General features: G+C 35.6%; 2 protein-coding genes and 1 non-coding gene across 4 annotated transcripts; all 3 read right to left on the reverse strand.

Moving 5' to 3' along the window:
- Positions 1-1,443: 1,443 nt before the first annotated feature.
- LOC147514977 (bifunctional nuclease 1-like) lies at positions 1,444-7,926 on the reverse strand. Its single transcript, XM_086585719.1, has 10 exons — positions 7,395-7,926; positions 7,150-7,320; positions 7,016-7,065; positions 6,842-6,898; positions 6,658-6,723; positions 5,974-6,048; positions 4,839-4,957; positions 4,353-4,444; positions 1,720-1,778; positions 1,444-1,640 (listed from the first exon to the last, which is right to left on the reverse strand). The coding sequence occupies exons 1-9, from the start codon at positions 7,675-7,677 to the stop codon at positions 1,723-1,725; spliced, it is 969 nt and encodes a 322-aa protein (XP_086441845.1). The 5' UTR covers positions 7,678-7,926; the 3' UTR covers positions 1,444-1,640; positions 1,720-1,722.
- Positions 7,927-8,004: 78 nt separating this feature from the next.
- Positions 8,005-8,076, reverse strand: TRNAH-GUG (transfer RNA histidin (anticodon GUG)). Its single transcript has one exon. It is a non-coding gene; the product is annotated as a tRNA-His (tRNA).
- Positions 8,077-9,137: 1,061 nt separating this feature from the next.
- Positions 9,138-14,993, reverse strand: LOC147514979 (cyclin-T1-3-like). 2 transcript variants are annotated; one of them, XM_086585726.1, is made up of 7 exons: positions 14,684-14,993; positions 14,313-14,517; positions 14,157-14,238; positions 11,754-11,888; positions 11,493-11,668; positions 11,219-11,370; positions 9,138-9,916 (listed from the first exon to the last, which is right to left on the reverse strand). In XM_086585726.1, the coding sequence occupies exons 2-7, from the start codon at positions 14,495-14,497 to the stop codon at positions 9,315-9,317; spliced, it is 1,332 nt and encodes a 443-aa protein (XP_086441852.1). In that variant the 5' UTR covers positions 14,498-14,517; positions 14,684-14,993; the 3' UTR covers positions 9,138-9,314. The 2 variants fall into 2 exon arrangements, with proteins under 2 accessions (XP_086441852.1, XP_086441857.1); XM_086585731.1 differs by having other exon boundaries at positions 14,313-14,546; positions 14,684-14,700.
- Between the last annotated feature and the right edge of the window lie 2,895 nt (positions 14,994-17,888).

The following is a 17,888-nucleotide window of genomic DNA, read 5'->3' on the forward strand; positions in this document are numbered from 1 at the left end:
TAAAAAACAATATAAAAATATTAAGAAGGATTGATTATAATTTGTTAAAGAAGTTTTTTAAATTATTTTAAATAATATGAAAATTAATTCTAATTTCAATAAGGTGAATGAGTGTTTTGTAAATTATTTAAAACATAAAGAGTTAATTAGAATAATTAAGTGAGGTGTTTTTAAATTGTAAAACTTAAGAGATTAAAAATCGGTTGAGAAATGTAGTTCCTAATAACCCGGCTATCATGTAGAGACGAGTATGCGAACCGTGCTACGCATCGGTGTTTTTTCAAATTTTTAAACCTGTCGCTCTAATATCTCTCTGATAGTATGATTTTTTGAATTCTAGTTATAATCTAAAAAATAATATAAAAACATTAGGAAGGATTGAATATAATTTGAGTGAGGTGAATGAGATTTTCTAAATTATTTTAAATAATATGAAGCTAATTCTAATTTCAATAAAGTGAGAGAGTTTTTGGTAAATTATTTAAAAAGGAAGGAGCTTATTAGAATAATTAAGAGAGGTGGTTCAATAAAGTGAGAGAGTTTTTGGTAAATTATTTAAAAAGGAAGGAGCTGATTAGAATAATTAAGGGATGTGGTTCTAAAATCATAAAATAAAGAGATTACAAATACACAGTTCGGTTGAGAAATTTTCCTCCTAAAGATCCGGCTATCATATAGTGTAGATATTAGACGTGCACAAATATGCGATATATTGGAACCGAATATTGAAGGATTTTCTAGGTGATATATATCAATTGATTTGGTTTGACATTTTGACTGATTTTTTTTACTATTTGACCGATATTTGGACTCTTTCACCAACAGATTGATTTCTTTGATGTATCGATAAATGCCGATATATATCAGAATTTAGGGTACGTTATATATCGCCACACTTCGATATTTTAGGCCTTGGGCAAAATGTCCAGCTAGTTCAAAGTTCCGGATTTCCCCTGCCCCTTGTGAATATTCAATTTTTAACGGATTTGAAGATTTAAGCCATACAAGAAGTCAGGCCAAGTCAGAGTCGATTAATATCCGCTTAGCAATTGAGGATATTCAACTAAACTTAACACTAATGCGGTGAGAACCTTCATGCATTTTAACGGTTTAGCTTCTGGGGCATACAGTCAGATCAATCCACATCTCCAGTATCAATTAATCTGTACCATTTATTGCACCCGTTTGGGCATAGTTGCAAATCCCCAAGGTGATGATTTAACCATCCAAAAATCACTAACAATTAGGTCAAGTATGGGCATTGCCCAACTTCCTTGCTTTCTGCTCATCAAAGAGAATCAAGAGCTGGGCAGTGATGCGTCCTCCTCCACCAGAAGGGCCAAAACCTCAATGTTCAATTTGGACTTCTGGGTAGAGTACGTTGGTAGACAAAGAACAATAGAAATGGCCAGAAATTACAGTAACTGGAGGAGTATAACACAGTAAAGTACTAATCACATCCATGCTAAGTACATTAATAATAGTAGAGTCCCATACTGTCTTACGAATATTAACGTATGTACTATCTACATGGCCACTGAGATATATACGACCAACTTGTCGAGTTGTATAATAGAAGCTTCTTTGTTTATCGCAAAGAATTGCCTTCTTTTTATGTACAAAGTTACGGCAAGAAGCAACTGAAACAGAAAAGACGAGAAGGTTTGTTAAGGCAACTTAACAAAATTAAAAGTATGAGTTCTTGAGGATTGTTCTCACCTATCATGTCCAATTGCGTTTTTTGGACCGGAGCTGGGAGAGTTTGTCTCTTAATTGAGCTGTGGAACATCATAAGAAAAATGAAAGTTATGCCTTTGAAAATCCAAGAGGAGGCTTCTGAGTGCAGACCAAGATAAAAAAAATAAAAAATTGAAAGGAAATGGACTCTTCCAAACTCAAAAGAAATTAAACAGGTACTCCCAAACGCCAGCTTTACATCCAAATTCAGGTTTTCCAGTTGAAAAGTATCAATATTTAAAAAGGGTACAAGAAAAGCGCGATCTTCCGATTGTGAATGTTGTGAGCATGTCAAACACGCTAAAGGATGACTTACCTGGAATTTTCCTATATTGTACACTTTATGTTCTAGATTAAAAACAAGATAATCTCCTTATATCATGCTCCCAAACACGAGCATCATATCCAAATTCAGATTTTCTTTTTTTCAAATCAAGAAAGAAACCAATAATTAAAAGGGGTACACGGAACCTCAAGACATTAGCAGCCAAAAACAAAATCGTGCTGTAGTGTACGTACTAATATGAGTATGTCAACATAATCACGCTAAAACCTGACTTACCTGAAATCTTCCTATATGGTAATGTTCTAGAAGAGAAACAAAAAATCATATTCACAGTCTAGTTATCTTTGACCGAAGACATCTCCTAGGTGGGACGCATTCAGTGGCAGTCCCCCGACTGTTGTATGTCACATCAGCCTTTACTTGACCATCTTCGTGAGGAACACTAAAGAAGTAAATGGTATTCTAGACGAAATGGGTATGGAAGAAATTTTGGATTGAGAAAAAATAACTAAGACATGCTTCAGGGCAGGTCCTTGGTTACGCTGTGAGCCTTCGATTGTAAAGGGATGCATAGGGAGCGTCTCCCTAGATAATTAGATACAGAACAAACTTCTTGGCTAGGATACCAAAACTTATGGGATTCATATTCCGTAACGTACAATGTCTAAGAACCACCTTACTTATTGGCATGGACAACTAATAATGAGAATCTAACTGCAAAAGTATTATTTAGTCACTGCTAATATTCAAGGAACAAAAGGATGTACACTGGTCCAAGAAACAATGTAGGCTAAGAAACTCAACTTTTACAATAATAGATGATGGATAGGGAAGCTTAAAAAAATTACTCGGGACTATAAAGCAATAGCGAGGCTTTTTTTTGGTAGCTGCATCACTGACTATAGAATGCATCTAGGCCCTGTTTGGCAGCACGTGTAAGGACTCCTTATACTAGTTAGTTGACGTGGCATGGTGCACATAAGCAAATGATGTTTGGTTGGTAATTACCATAAATGGTAAGTACACGTGGGGGGGTCGACAGGGTCGTTATGTGTTCATGAAAACATGTATAGCGGTATCTCCTTGATACCCTTTGACTCTGACAAACTTGGTGATAATAGGAAAAGCATCACACCTCCAAACACGTAAAGCGTCTTGCATTTATTGATACCTTAAATCTAGGAATAAAATCCTTAGTCATTTGACTGTCTTCCATATACAACACTCTCACCAACTGCCAAACATGGCCTAGTTTGCTTCTAGGGTGGGGAGCGTTTCAACTATTCCCAGTGCTTAGGAGATAGTCGTATGATTCTAAAAGTTATTTGGCTAAGGTATGGGGAAATATGTATAGAAGAACTTAAACTTTTCATAGTGATACTACTTGTGCTGTCATGTACAGAAATACACCACGAGTTTATAAGATTATCTTAGGGAGAGGAGAAATATAACATCAGGGGGAGCTTTAATTTGATGGAACCACAAAGAAACAGCAACAAAGTTTGTATTAAGAGAGGTATCCCTCGCAGGAGGTGCTGGACTCATCGGGGCTGAACGCTACCAGGGATTGCATCCCACCTTACCATCAACACTGACTAATAGGCTAACAAAAACGAGAAACAAAAGAGTATTGAGATGGAATTAGCACTAATTTGGTGTTCTCAATGAAAAGAGTGACAATAAGGAGGAATGTAGCGCCTTTACTGCAGTATGCAGAGATATATATGTACAGATATATAGCACAGTGAAGACAGAAACAGTATGAGACAAACAAGAAAAGCTTAAATATATGTCAAAATCCAAGACAAACTTCAAAGACATATTGCTAAAATTTTAGTTCATCAAAAGAAATATATATGTTTACATCTGATTAGCACTGATCAATTATTAATCTATATAGCTCAACATATAGCAGCAGAAGCCTAGAGTGAAATGGGAAAAGATGATGCTAAGTGTTTCAATTTATTTTTCTGCATCTTTATAGGAATTCTACCTCTTTCTACTTTCATTTATGTTTGTTACTTTCAAATAAACAATTTCTTACTTTGTTCTGATTAAGCCCACTATATTTCCAGTTACCCGAGATGTGACGATATCAATGAATGCTAAATAATAACAATTACACGATGCCTTGAATTCAAGATGGGGTTCGACCAACCCAAACGAAGCTGTACCAAAAAAAAACGAGACTTGGCACCATCACCACAAAATAATTCTTTTCCTTATCTCACATAAAAAAAACTATTTTCTTTTAGGTCTTAGATAGTGTACGGAACTCATACTACACTGATAATAGGCATAGTAAAAAGAGTATGGGTTAGATAAATACCGGCATCTCTATAACGTTCTTCAACAGCAGCAATTAGCATGTTGCGGACAAGATCAAATTCTTTAGTCTCAACACACGGCTTACCGTCAGGCCTGTAGAGACGAACAATTAATACCACAGATTTATCTTCTCACCAACAGGAAAGAATAAACATTAAGCATTCTCTTATAAATACATAATATCAGATTGAAAAATTGATAGTCGTCACACTGCAAAAGTGGAATGTCCCCTACGTGATAATTCATTATTGCCATAACAGATTAATTTAGATTAGAATATACACATGATCTGGAGATATTTTAACATAAAAATTAAATTGTTGAAAACAACATCTTCAAGAATGAAAACATAATGGAAATGGAACCAAAAGAAAGTGATGACAGAATTTAAGTACTCTTTGACATGGATATACACATGTATACATTGTAGTCATACACATACGTGATGCATATATACAAACAAGTCAGTACAGGTTCCAGATCCTACCTATCCAGTGTTGAGAACAACAAGCCATCAGAATGTGGGTCTTCAGTAGCCAGCTTCGCAGGTTCGATAATTCTCATTCCATCACTATATGCCAAATACTTGTTAACTTGTATTGGTACCTGTATATAATAAAATTATCATCCAGAAGCAGAAAAAGTTCATTCATCTAAAATAAATAGAATTTCAGGTAAAAGAAGTTAAAACCAATGGAATATAGGACAGTGACATCTATCTTGCACGTCGCATCCATCAAGTTGTGTCTGTTAAAGGAAGCATAATAGTACACTACTAATATGCAAATAAATTTGGGAGCTTACAAAAAATTTGCGTTCAGATCATAGCTAGTAGAATGCACCAAGTCAAACAGTAACATGATAGAAATATATAATATACATGCAGAGGGAGTAAGAAAACAACATGTCAAACAGAGGGTTGGATTCTCAAAAGCTAAGAATACACCAGTAGGCAAATCCCTATTTGGCTACCAATTGTGAAATCACTTGCTATAATTTCACAGATTCAAAAAAAAAATTACTCCTCTTTTCTTCAAAAGGATGCACTTCTCGAAAACCTTTCAAAAACACCAGTTTATAAGACTTCATTGGGCCATACACCGTTACACTCCAGACACAGTACAGTAGAATTTGATCATCGGATTTGTGAAGGTAATTTATAAAGTAAAAGCGTCGACAGTTGTCCATGTCATTATTGCGTAGAACTCAAACAAGTTTCATTTCAGTAACAAACACCATCTTGATTTTATACCCAAATTCACATAACATTCCATTTATTCTTGCTTTTGCTGAAACTAAGATATCATAATTGTCAACTGCAGCACATCCGAAATTATGATGCATTCTATTTTCATGGTCGTAAGTTGTGGAAAGTGGAGAACATTAGTTTTCTTCACTCATCTCCCCTGCAAGGCCCAATGAATGCTCTAAGAGCCAACATGTGAAAGCTTCCGAGCGCAGGCATCTGTTGCTTATTAGGTCCGACAGCAGGCTTTTGATAGTGTGGATTAATATGAATATTTCAACTATTTTTGATAGACTGGCATAATAAGCATTTACACATGCCAAAATAATTTAACATTATGCATCCATTTCAAAAAAAAAATTAAAAAACGAAATACCTTGCATCTCACTGCGATATTGATGGCATCTGAGGGCCGAAGATCAAAGCTTATTCTCTCTGTTTCATTACCAATCTGAGAAGAAATGTGAAATATAAGATCACCACTTACCTTATCTGAATTCTGAACATTATTAATCTAAAGTAGTTATCTCAATGCGCAAGTCACTTAGTTGAATAATGAAACAATTTTCTTCTTTTAGGCTGTGTTTGGTTCAAGGAATCCAAATTCCTGGAAAATGAAGAAAACTGAAGAAGAAGAAGAAGAAGACCGAAGTTGGAGACTGCAGAAGGGGAAGTTACCCAATCTGCTCCATCCTTTTTTTCAAAAATCAAGTTCCCTTCCCTAATTACGATACCCTTAGACAGAAATATCTCGAATTCTATGGCTTCCCTAACCATGATTACCATTTTCGCGCTCTCTGTTCTCTCCCTATTTACATAACTACCCATGTATTTCCATGAATCTAAATTCATTGAACCAAACACAGCCTTAATTGATTTTCACATTCTTCTTTCCAAAATGCACATGAAACAAAATAAACTAAGCATCTTGCAAATATAGTTTGTCCTATCATTTTGAGGTTACATTCAATAAAAACTGGTAAAAAACAAAATGTGTCATACTGCGTGCTACAAACACAAAGTATACTAATGAAAGCAAAAAGATTAAACATGACTGTACCTTGGAAAGATGAAGTTGAGCAAAATACGCCTCGTGCACTCTCTTGGTGACTCGAGCAAGTTTTACCTATAAAAGAAACACCACAAACCCAACTATATCAAGTAACCAAGATTGCACGAATTATGGTTTTCAAAAACAACGAATATCAATTGCTTCAACTGATGAATGTACAAAAGCAACTTACCTCATATCCCATCTTCTCAATCATCACCTTTGCTAACTGGTAAAGAGTAGGTCTAGGCTGAAACATCATCACAAACTCCAAATCATTTCATAGCTCATAAAAAGGGGGTAAAAAGAAGTACTAAACTTTAATCTCAAATGGTTGGTTTACAACAAAGGAAAAAAAGGATCATACAATTTGAATATTCCGAACCGCAGCCATGAGCAACACACTAGGCATCTCCACTGCAAACACAAAAAGATCTTCATTAATAACACTGTAATTCATAGATATTTTTGTTGGAAAAATGTGCTAAAAAAATTACTTACAAACAATAATAGGAAGAAGAAGATCACTTCCATCTTCCATCTTCAACACAATCGCAGGATGGGGAGCGTAATCGGGTAAATGCCCACTTTGTGGATTATTATGAACACATCTAAACCGTTTACCATCTCTCATTTTAATCATAAATCCATCAGCCCCACTTTTCACCTCAACTACACATAACAAAAACACTCATCTCAACAACTATACAACAACAATAAAAAAGTTGAATCATACATACACATACCAGCTTCAACAACACTAGAATTAACATATTCATCGTTATTTTCATCAAAATTCTCGGCCGTGCTTCCATTATCATTAGAAGATGAACTATAAGTACACTGAATTATATTGCCCCGCCTCGCCAACACTGACCCTTTGTAAGAGAAATGATTAATCTTAATAATACCAACTTTGCAGCTTCTTTTTGTAACAACTGTAGAACTGAACAGTCTTCCATTCATTACTACAGCTTGTTTTGTTCGTAAACTTGGGCAGACAACAGGTCCTTGTTGTAGAACTCCCATGTTTAGATGATTTCTTGAACACCAAGTTGGTTTGAATGAGTGTATATATACTAACAAGATCGTTTGAGTTTATTAATAAGAGTTAGCGGGAAAAAAGAGAGTAGTAGTAGTAGTAGTGGAATGTGTAAGTGAGTTAGTGAGTAAGGAAGAGAAAAGAGATAAGGTTTTAATGAGAGAGAGAGAAAAACAAAATAAATGAGGGGCTGATGGAATGGATAATTTTGAGATAAAAGCTAGAAAAAGTTTAGTGTGGATGAGGATGCACCGAAAGACTGATAATGAAACGGTTTGTTTGAATTGAGAGTTAAAAAAACGAAAAAGTACGAGTGTGGCTGCTGGGATTCGAGCCCAGGTCTCCACGGCCACAACGTGGAATTCTAACCACTAAACTACAGCCACTTACATGTCTATAATGTACAGTCATTTTATAATCTACTAAACGTTTAGACTTTAGAATGAAGAAAAACTAAAAAAAAAACGGAAATAATAACGCTTTACACCAGTAAACCCCACAAGGGAAGTACCACATGTTTACACGTTTTTTTTACTTCCTTTTTTCACGTTTATTTTTACTCAAGGGAAGTACCACATGTTAATACCATGGAACTATGGAAGAAAATATAAACTTTGAGCTATCAACATGTTTACGCGGTTTTTGACTTCTTTTTTTTCTTTAATGGGATGCACGTTTTTTTTCCTCGTTGAACCATCTCTGAATTACAAAGAGTATTAACGTGCATAATCAAATTGAAAACCCGCATAATATATTGTAATTAGGCTTGATTTTCATTTTTAGGATTAGCTTCAGTTTGGAAACAAAAGCAAGGGCTCATGTTTACTTATCATCTTTTCTTTCATAGTTTTAACTTGGAGATCTTTTGTACCAAACATGCGCTATCATATTCAGACTGAATGACTTAAATTGGGTCAAGGAGCTTGTAAGTTGTAACTTGGCAGAGGGAAAACTTCTCTTTGGGCCATTGGGTCAAAGCCGAGCTCAGGATGGAGATATGAAGATATAAGCCTGACCCAAACCGCGCTATCACCTCCGTTGATAGTCCTTGATTAATGAAAATTGCACTTATGTAACAGTTTCAAAGTTGAAAAGTTTATATACCATTTCATCTACTCAAAAATATTGAAGTCAAAAGTATCCAGAATCTACTACATAATTATTTATTGTTGATTCACTAATGCTTGTAACACCAATTTAGACTCCAAAAAAATTCAGCACTGGAAAAATAAACTGCATACGTCATCCAATCACATTTCATCTGTGATACATGATACGCTAACAGCATCGCGCGTGTGTGTGTGAGTGTGTGTATCGCGTGTGTGTGGGGTGTGTATGTGAGAGAGTGAGAGAGAGAGAACTTTCCAATAAATAGGTATCTTCTTTTTGGACTCGAGATCTCTACAATTACATGTGATGTACTGCTCTAACTGATAAAGGAGTGACATTACATGAAAACATCACGATATCCAATAGATCTCAATGATATGATATATTCACAATTGTGTGCAATAATTACGGTTAACAAATTGTAAATACAAAATGTAAAAAGTTGTCATCTTTGTGAAGAATGAAATCGTTCAATATAAGTAGTCTGAGCATCTGGTTTATATTCAAAACAGTGTCACAATCTCTGTCTCTTCTCTGAAGAAGCACACCCCAGCTCTATGCCATTTTCCAGTTCTCTAACTATCCAAGAATCATCTTTATCATCATCCAACGATGTTAATTTCTTCTTATTTGCAGCTTTTTCAAATTTTCTCTTCTTCCATGTTTCTTTAATGCGATCCTTGTCAATCTTACTCAGCCCTCCACCATCAGAAACAATCTTACAGGCAGCACTTTGATTGCATTCCTCCATTTTCACCTGAACCTCACCCTCATCTGTCCTACTGTCATCTTCAACAACACTATGTGAGCTTCCACAATCGCTTGTTTGACATTGTAAAACTTCTACGTTTCTGACAACACAGATGTCGTGACTGGGCAAAGTCTGGCTGTTCTGAAGGCATGCATCACTAGGATGTCTGGACTTGCCACCTACTCCAGCATTCTCTTCAATTTCTTTCATTGATTCACTCGTTGATCTGCTCCCATCTAGAACACACGACTCTGGACTAGTGGATGTTGCTTGTTTTACAAGTCGAGGTGTCGCCTTCTCAGGAGATGCAGGCACCTGTGGTCTTTTGTTCTCTTCCAATAACCCCAACATCTGCTTGATAACCTCTGTAACATAAGACAATTGAGTTGAGAACGGATGAAGCAGTAAGCATTGCAATTAGGAAAAAAAAAAACAGTTGAAAAGTAAGACTCACATTCAAAATTACGTAACATTTTAATTATTTCGTTTATTTTCTTGTTTAAGAAGAAAATTTCAAATCCTACAATGGGCTCACCTTTGATATAAATATTTCATCCACGCTTAGTGGAGGGAATGGGTTCGATAGGTTAAAACAAAGTGCATTTGTTGAGCTTAACAGTTGTAACTGAGGAGGAAAGTACAGGTTCAACAACCTGACCTTTGGAGGAAATTTATATGATGGCCAGACTATAAATGCAATTTATTTATATGTTATTATTATTTTTGTCGTTAATAGTTAATTTCATAAAATATAAGTATATAACAAACAGATTACATCAAACCCTCGCCATCAGCAAGAAGCTGATGGTTTAAGGCCCCAGGCCCATTATACCGATTTCCGCAACCCAATGCACCTCACCCCATTTACACCCCACCCCTTTGTCTTGGTTGTCAACCCCCTGCACCCAACATAATCCCTATAGAAAGATCCAAGTTGTCACGTACTCTATTACAAGCCTCGCATTAGCCCTCAATGGGACTCAACTGCAGGCCTTAGCCGTGACAACATCCAAAATCACCAGTAGATATAGTCCCACCCTTCGAGCTCCTCTACCTGTCCATCCCATTCCTGGCACCTCACCACCACCGTTTCCCAACTATCCAGTTAATGATGCTGCACCATCGCCACTCCCTTCTCCCATTGCATCACCCTCAGCATCAGCATCAGGATCAGGTTATCCCCTTTCACCGCAAATAGGTTATCACCCCTATTCTCAGTATCACTATAACGGGAATCATACCCACGCCATTACTAAGAAGGATATAAAACTGCCATTGAGTTCACTTGTGGCCCCAAGATTTCTTTGGAAAATGCTATTAACCAATTTTATGGAAGGTGAATCTAATATTATCCATCCTTCTCGTAGGGTCAAGAAAATATGGAGTTGCATCAACCAACAAGCCAGTTGAGCCCCTACAAAAAAAATTTACATCAAAGCACCTAACATTACTTCACAGCAGATCCACATAATTTACAGATTTACTTTTCATTCACAAGCTCAGGGGGGTCAAGAATATATGGGGTTGCATCAACAAACAAGTCAATCAGGGCATCCTAAATGGTTTACACCAAGGTACCTAGCATTTCTTTACAACAGATCCATATACTTAACAGATTCACTTTTCATTCACAAGCTTAAACAAGGAATATATTTGTAGAAACTAACCTCCTAACTGCTGGGGTGACACATCAAATTCCAGCCACCAAACCTTTCCTTTCTCCGAAGGCAACTTGACTTTGCAAAATTTAGCAGCAAGATAAAGGGAACCAGCAGCAACATAATGAGGTTTGTACTGCAAGCAAAGAGTCGTCCGAAGCCTACAGGTACGCAAAACCAAACTTCAGTACTTAAAAAGCATAATCAGAAAAGCACGAGGTTAAAGCTGTTTTAGGTCAATAAAGATACAGAGTGTCAATGAGGAAAGCAATAAGATCTTTACCAGTCATTTACGAAATTCCATGCCACTTTTGCCACATCGTTACCAGATATTTCTAGTTTCTTTAAAGCTGCAACAAGTGGCTTGTAAGGATGTTGAATATTGAAATCAAACCCAATTGTTGCAAGCAAGAGTCTCTCTCCAGTCACAATAAGTTCCTTCTGCTTCTCATAAACATCCTTCACATGAAAAGCAGGTGTAAGTCGCTTTTAAAATAAAGCGAAGCACACCCATACATATTTAACAGATCTATATCAGTCAGACCTTCTGTTTGATTCTTTGAGAAGCAGTGGGATCACGTCTATATATCATCTCGTACGCCACAACAATAACATCCTTCAGCAAGCGCGGAGTTTCTTCCATCTTGCAAGCAAGAAACATGCTTACTGTCCCAATCGTCTGTAAATGTGCAAAGTTAAACTTAAAACTTGAAGTACTTTCAGACACCAGTAAATTATGTGAAAAAATAAGAAGAAGCCCATGGAATTAGAAATTGATAAAGAAACAGATAAATAAATCAAACATGTTGGGTTCAAACCATGTCTGTGTCTCTATTGGAACAGTGCCCCGCTGACTTGTTCAATCCAATTTTGAAATTCCTAGAGATGTTAGAGTGCAAGGAAAACGTAAAAAGTCTTTAATGAAGGTCTGAATGTTACAACTTACAAGTAGTTACTGTGCATTGAGTTTCTAATGTACAAGCCATCAAGTTATATTCCACTCCCTTTAAATTCCAATGTTTCTTGCATTACAATATTTCGGGTAGTGAACTAATTTGGTGCCTCCTCTTCAACGCCTAACAAACTTTGCAATTAAAGAATAGTCAAATATCTACATTCTAGGGTCGTTCTAAATTGTCAATCTTTCATGTATTAGCCAAACACCCGATCTAAACCAGTGATGTGGTATAATCAGGGGAACGGTGAAAATCTGACAGAACACAGGAAAAAAATAGATGAGAGAAAGGAACAATAATTTTAAGTGCCGCCTTTAGGTTTGCATATTTAAGCTTTTCACCTGTACACTTCTATTTGAATAGATAGTAACTCTTTTCGGGATAAACTCACATTTACTCGTAAGGACGCAATCAACTGACCACAAAATATAAATAAGTTCATGAAAGTGTGTTATTGACCGACCATCTTAGCTGGATCCCAAAGCGCTGCCAATTACATTTCCCTTGAGAATTGAGATTGGTAAACCTCTTCGGTCACTAAGCTCCAAGAATTTTAATGAGCATATGAACCGAATTATGTATGATATTTGTAAAACCTCTCCAACCCAATATTAAACTGGTAAGCACGGAGTAAAAAAACAATTTATCAATGAACCACAGGATTTAACTAAGTTCATGAGAAGACATAAAGCGATCATGCTCTATGACTGAAAACTTGGACTGACCATCTTAGTTGGATCCTAGATTGCTGATAACATATTTTACTCGAGAACCTTTGAGATTGGTAAAAACCTCTTAGGACACTGAGCTCAAAGAATTTGAATGAGCATATGAGACGAACGACATAAAATTATTGTAAAGACTCCCCAAACAAAGTTTCCCTGTTGTATATTTGGTTCATATGACAGATTGACCAAGAAACATGGATTTAAAACTGCACTCTGATCGGTAAAGAGATAAATTTTATTAGATCAAAGAAAGTAGGCCTTGGTAACCTACAAGCACAAAGCAGCACTATGTAACAAAACAACCCAAAAGGGAACCACATACTCCCTAGTCAAGAATCTCTGCAAATAATATCCTCCCATCGAAAAGTCATATTCCTTGGCCAAATTGAGAATAGCCAACTAGACTCTGCTTTCACATTTTCATCTTACAAAATTTGGATCACTGACAGTAGTCAACTTTTACTGACGAGATAAAAACCATGAGTAAATGAAGGCAAAGCAGTAAGGGACTAAAGGGTAATTTTGTTCTCCAAATAGTGGCAAAGGATACATGCAACCAGACGGAAACCGATCCCTTTGTTATTTAGTTTGGTCAATGGACATACAGATTAAATTTACTCATTAATTATGTTCCTGAGAGAGGAGGGGTCCCGATATTTGATAAGGCAAGGAAAACTAAAATCATTTCCAGACTCACCTATGCCATTCACTTTTCTATTAGGTAAATCTATCAATACACCTGGTTTCCTCAACTAAGTGTCCATATGATATAACATGAAATAGTGCAATCTAAGAAATGAAAGAAGTGCTAGATGCTTTAATATCCATTACATGCGATGTTTTATTCTACATTAGCAACCAAAGAACAATTTTTATAAGCAACTGAAGTGCACATTATCTCCTAGTCCACCTTCAGTAATGTGTCCTTCTACATAACCCCAGTAAGCCCATGTTTCCAAAGCTACAGAGTCTTCATGCATAATCACCAAGGCAAATATTTCAATTTAAATGAATATTTCAAAATACGTGTTTTATAAGTAAAATCCATATTCTCTTAGTCATCATGCAAGGATCTCGGAGCAAGCTTATTTACAATGTAAAATGTTATAAAAGACAATGAGTACAATCAAAGAGTTAACTATGTTTACGGATATAACTTGGCTTCAGACCGCAATAAAATAGTCGCACAAACGGGAAACAAATCCAAAGTAATGCGATAATGTTAAAAAGAAAGTGCAAGTCTAGAAGGTGCAAGATGTATACCCGCCAATCACTTTTAGCATGAGACTGGCGCAAGTAAAACCGATGGCATAACACCATTGCAGTCGCTATTGTCAACTGAGGACTGCAATATAAAGCATCATTATCTTTCATTACATGTCAATATGGCATGAATATATTTGAAGTGAAAAGGCATACACTTGCAGCTTCTTTCCCAAGTCCTGGACGAAACAGCAGTATAAACTCCGCACATGTGTTTCTTTGTTTAAGTCAATACCATCCTTTCTTGATAGAGAATGGCCTTCTAATTCCTTTCTATTCAAGTACCACTTTGCTGTCAAACACTGCAGCTCCTGAGAAACACCTTGTGATTGTCTTTCCATGTTTGAAACCTTCTCTTTATCTACATCAGAGATAGCAATATCAATCCACCTCAATGCAACAAACGGTTTAAGTTAATTTCGAAATAACTACAATTAAACAGATGAAGTAACACTAATTAAACTCTAAATTACATGAAGAAAATTAACGAAATTGGACCAATAGATTAAGAGAGTTAAATAAATTACCTTGAGTGAGTTAATTGACGGAAAAAATTCGCCCTTGACTTTAGAGCTTTGAGAGAGAGAGAGAGTAAAACCCTAATTTTGCGTAACAACCAAGTAACAAGCCAACAGCTGGGAATCTAACTTTTCTGACGTGGCAACTTTAACGTTCCAGTTGACTTGTCACTTGACTTTCTTATTTCGGCGAAGTTTCTTTTTTCGAATATTCCCGACGGGCAACGGCTACTGTTTTTACACTACCTTAGTTGAAATTCATTCAGAGTATGCCCACAACTTGAAGATAAATGTTAGATGAATGAACTTGTTTGTTCGGTAAATTTGGTCATCCCTAACAAAGGTTTTTTATTAAACTGATTTGTAAATGGTAAAAATTTTACTTTTACTATTATATACAAAGAAAACAAGTTTGAATAGAAGCGGCTGCACTCCGTTATGTAGAGCTATCTAGTTCAGTTCTTCGATCGAACTAGAATTAAGCCAAACGTAATTCTATGGAGATAATCACTTGGGAGATCCAATTGGAGATAATCGAAGTAGACCCCTCTAGAAGATGTTTACATCCATTTTCTTATAATCGTTTTTGTAACTGCTTCCTTCCTCTCCGTTTTCCTCTCATTATTTGGTAATGAATGTCATTAATATTTCTAATGTATATCCTTAATTGTGTCTTATCATCCTTCTTGATTCCCTCATATTTTCTTTGACGTCAATCGTTGATTAGCATGAAGGCAACTTGCACAGTGCGTTTGAGTACTAGTTCCATACGTCTACTTTTGTTTGGAGGTCTAGATCGTTATAGTAGAGATATGTTCTATTTTTAAGCAAGGCCCAAAATTTCGATATCGGTTAATATATCGGTGTACCCAAAAACCGATATATATCGGATATCTCGGTTTTTTTGGTGACCAGTCCAAAGTTTCTAAAATATCGGATATCTCACCGATATATATCGGATATCTCGCTGATATATCTCGGATATTTCGGAAATTTTAATATTAAATTATTAACAATTGATCAAAAAGTCAACCGATATATATCGATTATCTCGGAAATATCGATTATATCGGCGATATAACCTTTCATATCGGAAATTCCGATATATCTCGGAAAAAAAGGGGTTCAATATTCTGTGGATATATGTCGGAAATATCGATATCGGTGTACCAATTTACCGATATATATCGGCGAGATATCGGATATCTCGGCGATATTTTGGGCCATGTTTTTAAGAACCACATAAAAAAACGGGGTACTAAAAGAACTGGGTAAGTTTAGAAAGTGTTTTTTCTTTTAAAGAACGACCAAAACCCAATGGTATCCTACTTTTACCATAAAAAATTAGAAATAAGGCTGTGTTTGTTTAGTGACAAATGGGGTGGTAAATAAAATTTTCCTACTAGATGTACTATTTGCTAGTGTTTGGGTGCATTTAAGGGTAGTGGCAAATACTATTTGCTATTTGCCTGCAAATGAAATTTTCCCATTAGAAATGAGAAAATAGACTTCAGCTCTCCTCTAAATTTTTTTGTCATCCCTTATTTTTCCACTAGGGCAACAATAATTTGTCACCATCTCTTCTCTCTCTCTCTCTCTCTTCATCTGCTCTACTCTCTCACTTGTCTCATCATCTCTCTATATCTCCTTCATTAATTTTTCCTACTAGAAATTTTTGCAAACAAACACTAGCAAATTTAAATTTTTCCACTACAAATTAGCGGGGCAAAACTCTAGTGGAAAAATACTGGCAAATCTAATGTTTTCCCACTAGAAATTTGCCACTAAACAAACACACCCTAAATAAATATATAAGAACTTAAGAGTTAAGACATTCATTTATATTTTAAAAATCAGTATATTGCATAGTAGTGGGGGTAGAGAGATTAAAAAAGGGTGGAGAAAGAAAGGAAGATATTGAAATGGTGTGGAGAGGGGAAAAGGAGACGGCGTGAGTGGAGAATTAGAAGGGCGGAGAAGGAGACAAAGAGAAGAGATGAGGACATACAGAAACCAACCAAATGAAATTTTGACCACATACACCCCTTTCAGTCTAGAACGTTCGTTCTGCTCACTTGATTATTTTTTTGTTTATAGATTTTTTTTTATATATATTTTAAAAATTATATTTGCTTGTGTACTATGTAGTTTTCATGGTACATAACATTATAAATAATTTAAACAGGGAGTGACTCTCAATGACAAAAATGCTGAAAAAGTAGCTCTCAATGACACATTTTAATTTTTGTAACTCACAAGGACCGAGTAGATGAAATGTCAAATATACCCTTGACGCGAAAAAAAAAACGGATCGGGTAAATGAAATGTCAAGTATACCCCTGACGCAAAATAATTAACATCTCACCCCAGACGAAACGACCCGGTGTATTTAATATGAACATTGAATGTTCATAGTCTTTGGGTATGAACATTGATTAGATGTGAATATTCAATGTTTATAGTCTTTTGGGTATGAACATTCAATGTCCATAGTCCTTGGGTAAGAATATTCAATGTTCATAGTCCTTATACAATGTTTATAGTCCTTGGGTATGAACATTGATTGAGTATGAATATTCAATGTTCATAGTCATTATACAATGTTTATAGTCCTTGGGTATGAACATTCAATGTTCATAGTCCTGTGGGTATGAACATTCAATATTCATAGTCCATTGAGTATGAACATTAAATGTTCATAGTCTTTGGGTATGAACATTCAATGTTCATAGTTCTTGGTCCTTTTGGTATGAACATTCAATGTTCAGTCTTTGAGTATGAATATTGATTGGGTATGAACATTGAATGTTCATACATTAATATATTGTATATGGTATATTTATCTATTTGGATATGAACAATCATTGTTCATACACCAGTATGAACACTCATTGTTTATAGTAAAATGACAAAAAAAGTCAAATTGGAAAATATTTATTTTAAATGAGTGTCTTTTTTTTTTTGGTAGATTAAATGAGTGTCTTTGAGGGTCACTAATTTTAAAATAGTGGATTCGTGAGTTATTTGTCTCCAAAATTTATCATTGTGAATTACTCATAAAAAACCGTATTCTCTATAGACTTCATTTTCCTCAAAATTGGGCTAATTTAAAAGTATAGCAAACAACTAAAATATACGATTTTATTTTGACTTGAGAACCGAAGTCAAGAACTAGAATCAGTCGTTGTTATGGATAAGTTCCCACAAAGGCCAC

The sequence above is a fragment of the Coptis chinensis genome, chromosome 2 (assembly GCF_015680905.1).
Source record: "Coptis chinensis isolate HL-2020 chromosome 2, ASM1568090v1, whole genome shotgun sequence".
NCBI classification, from domain to species: domain Eukaryota; kingdom Viridiplantae; phylum Streptophyta; class Magnoliopsida; order Ranunculales; family Ranunculaceae; genus Coptis; species Coptis chinensis.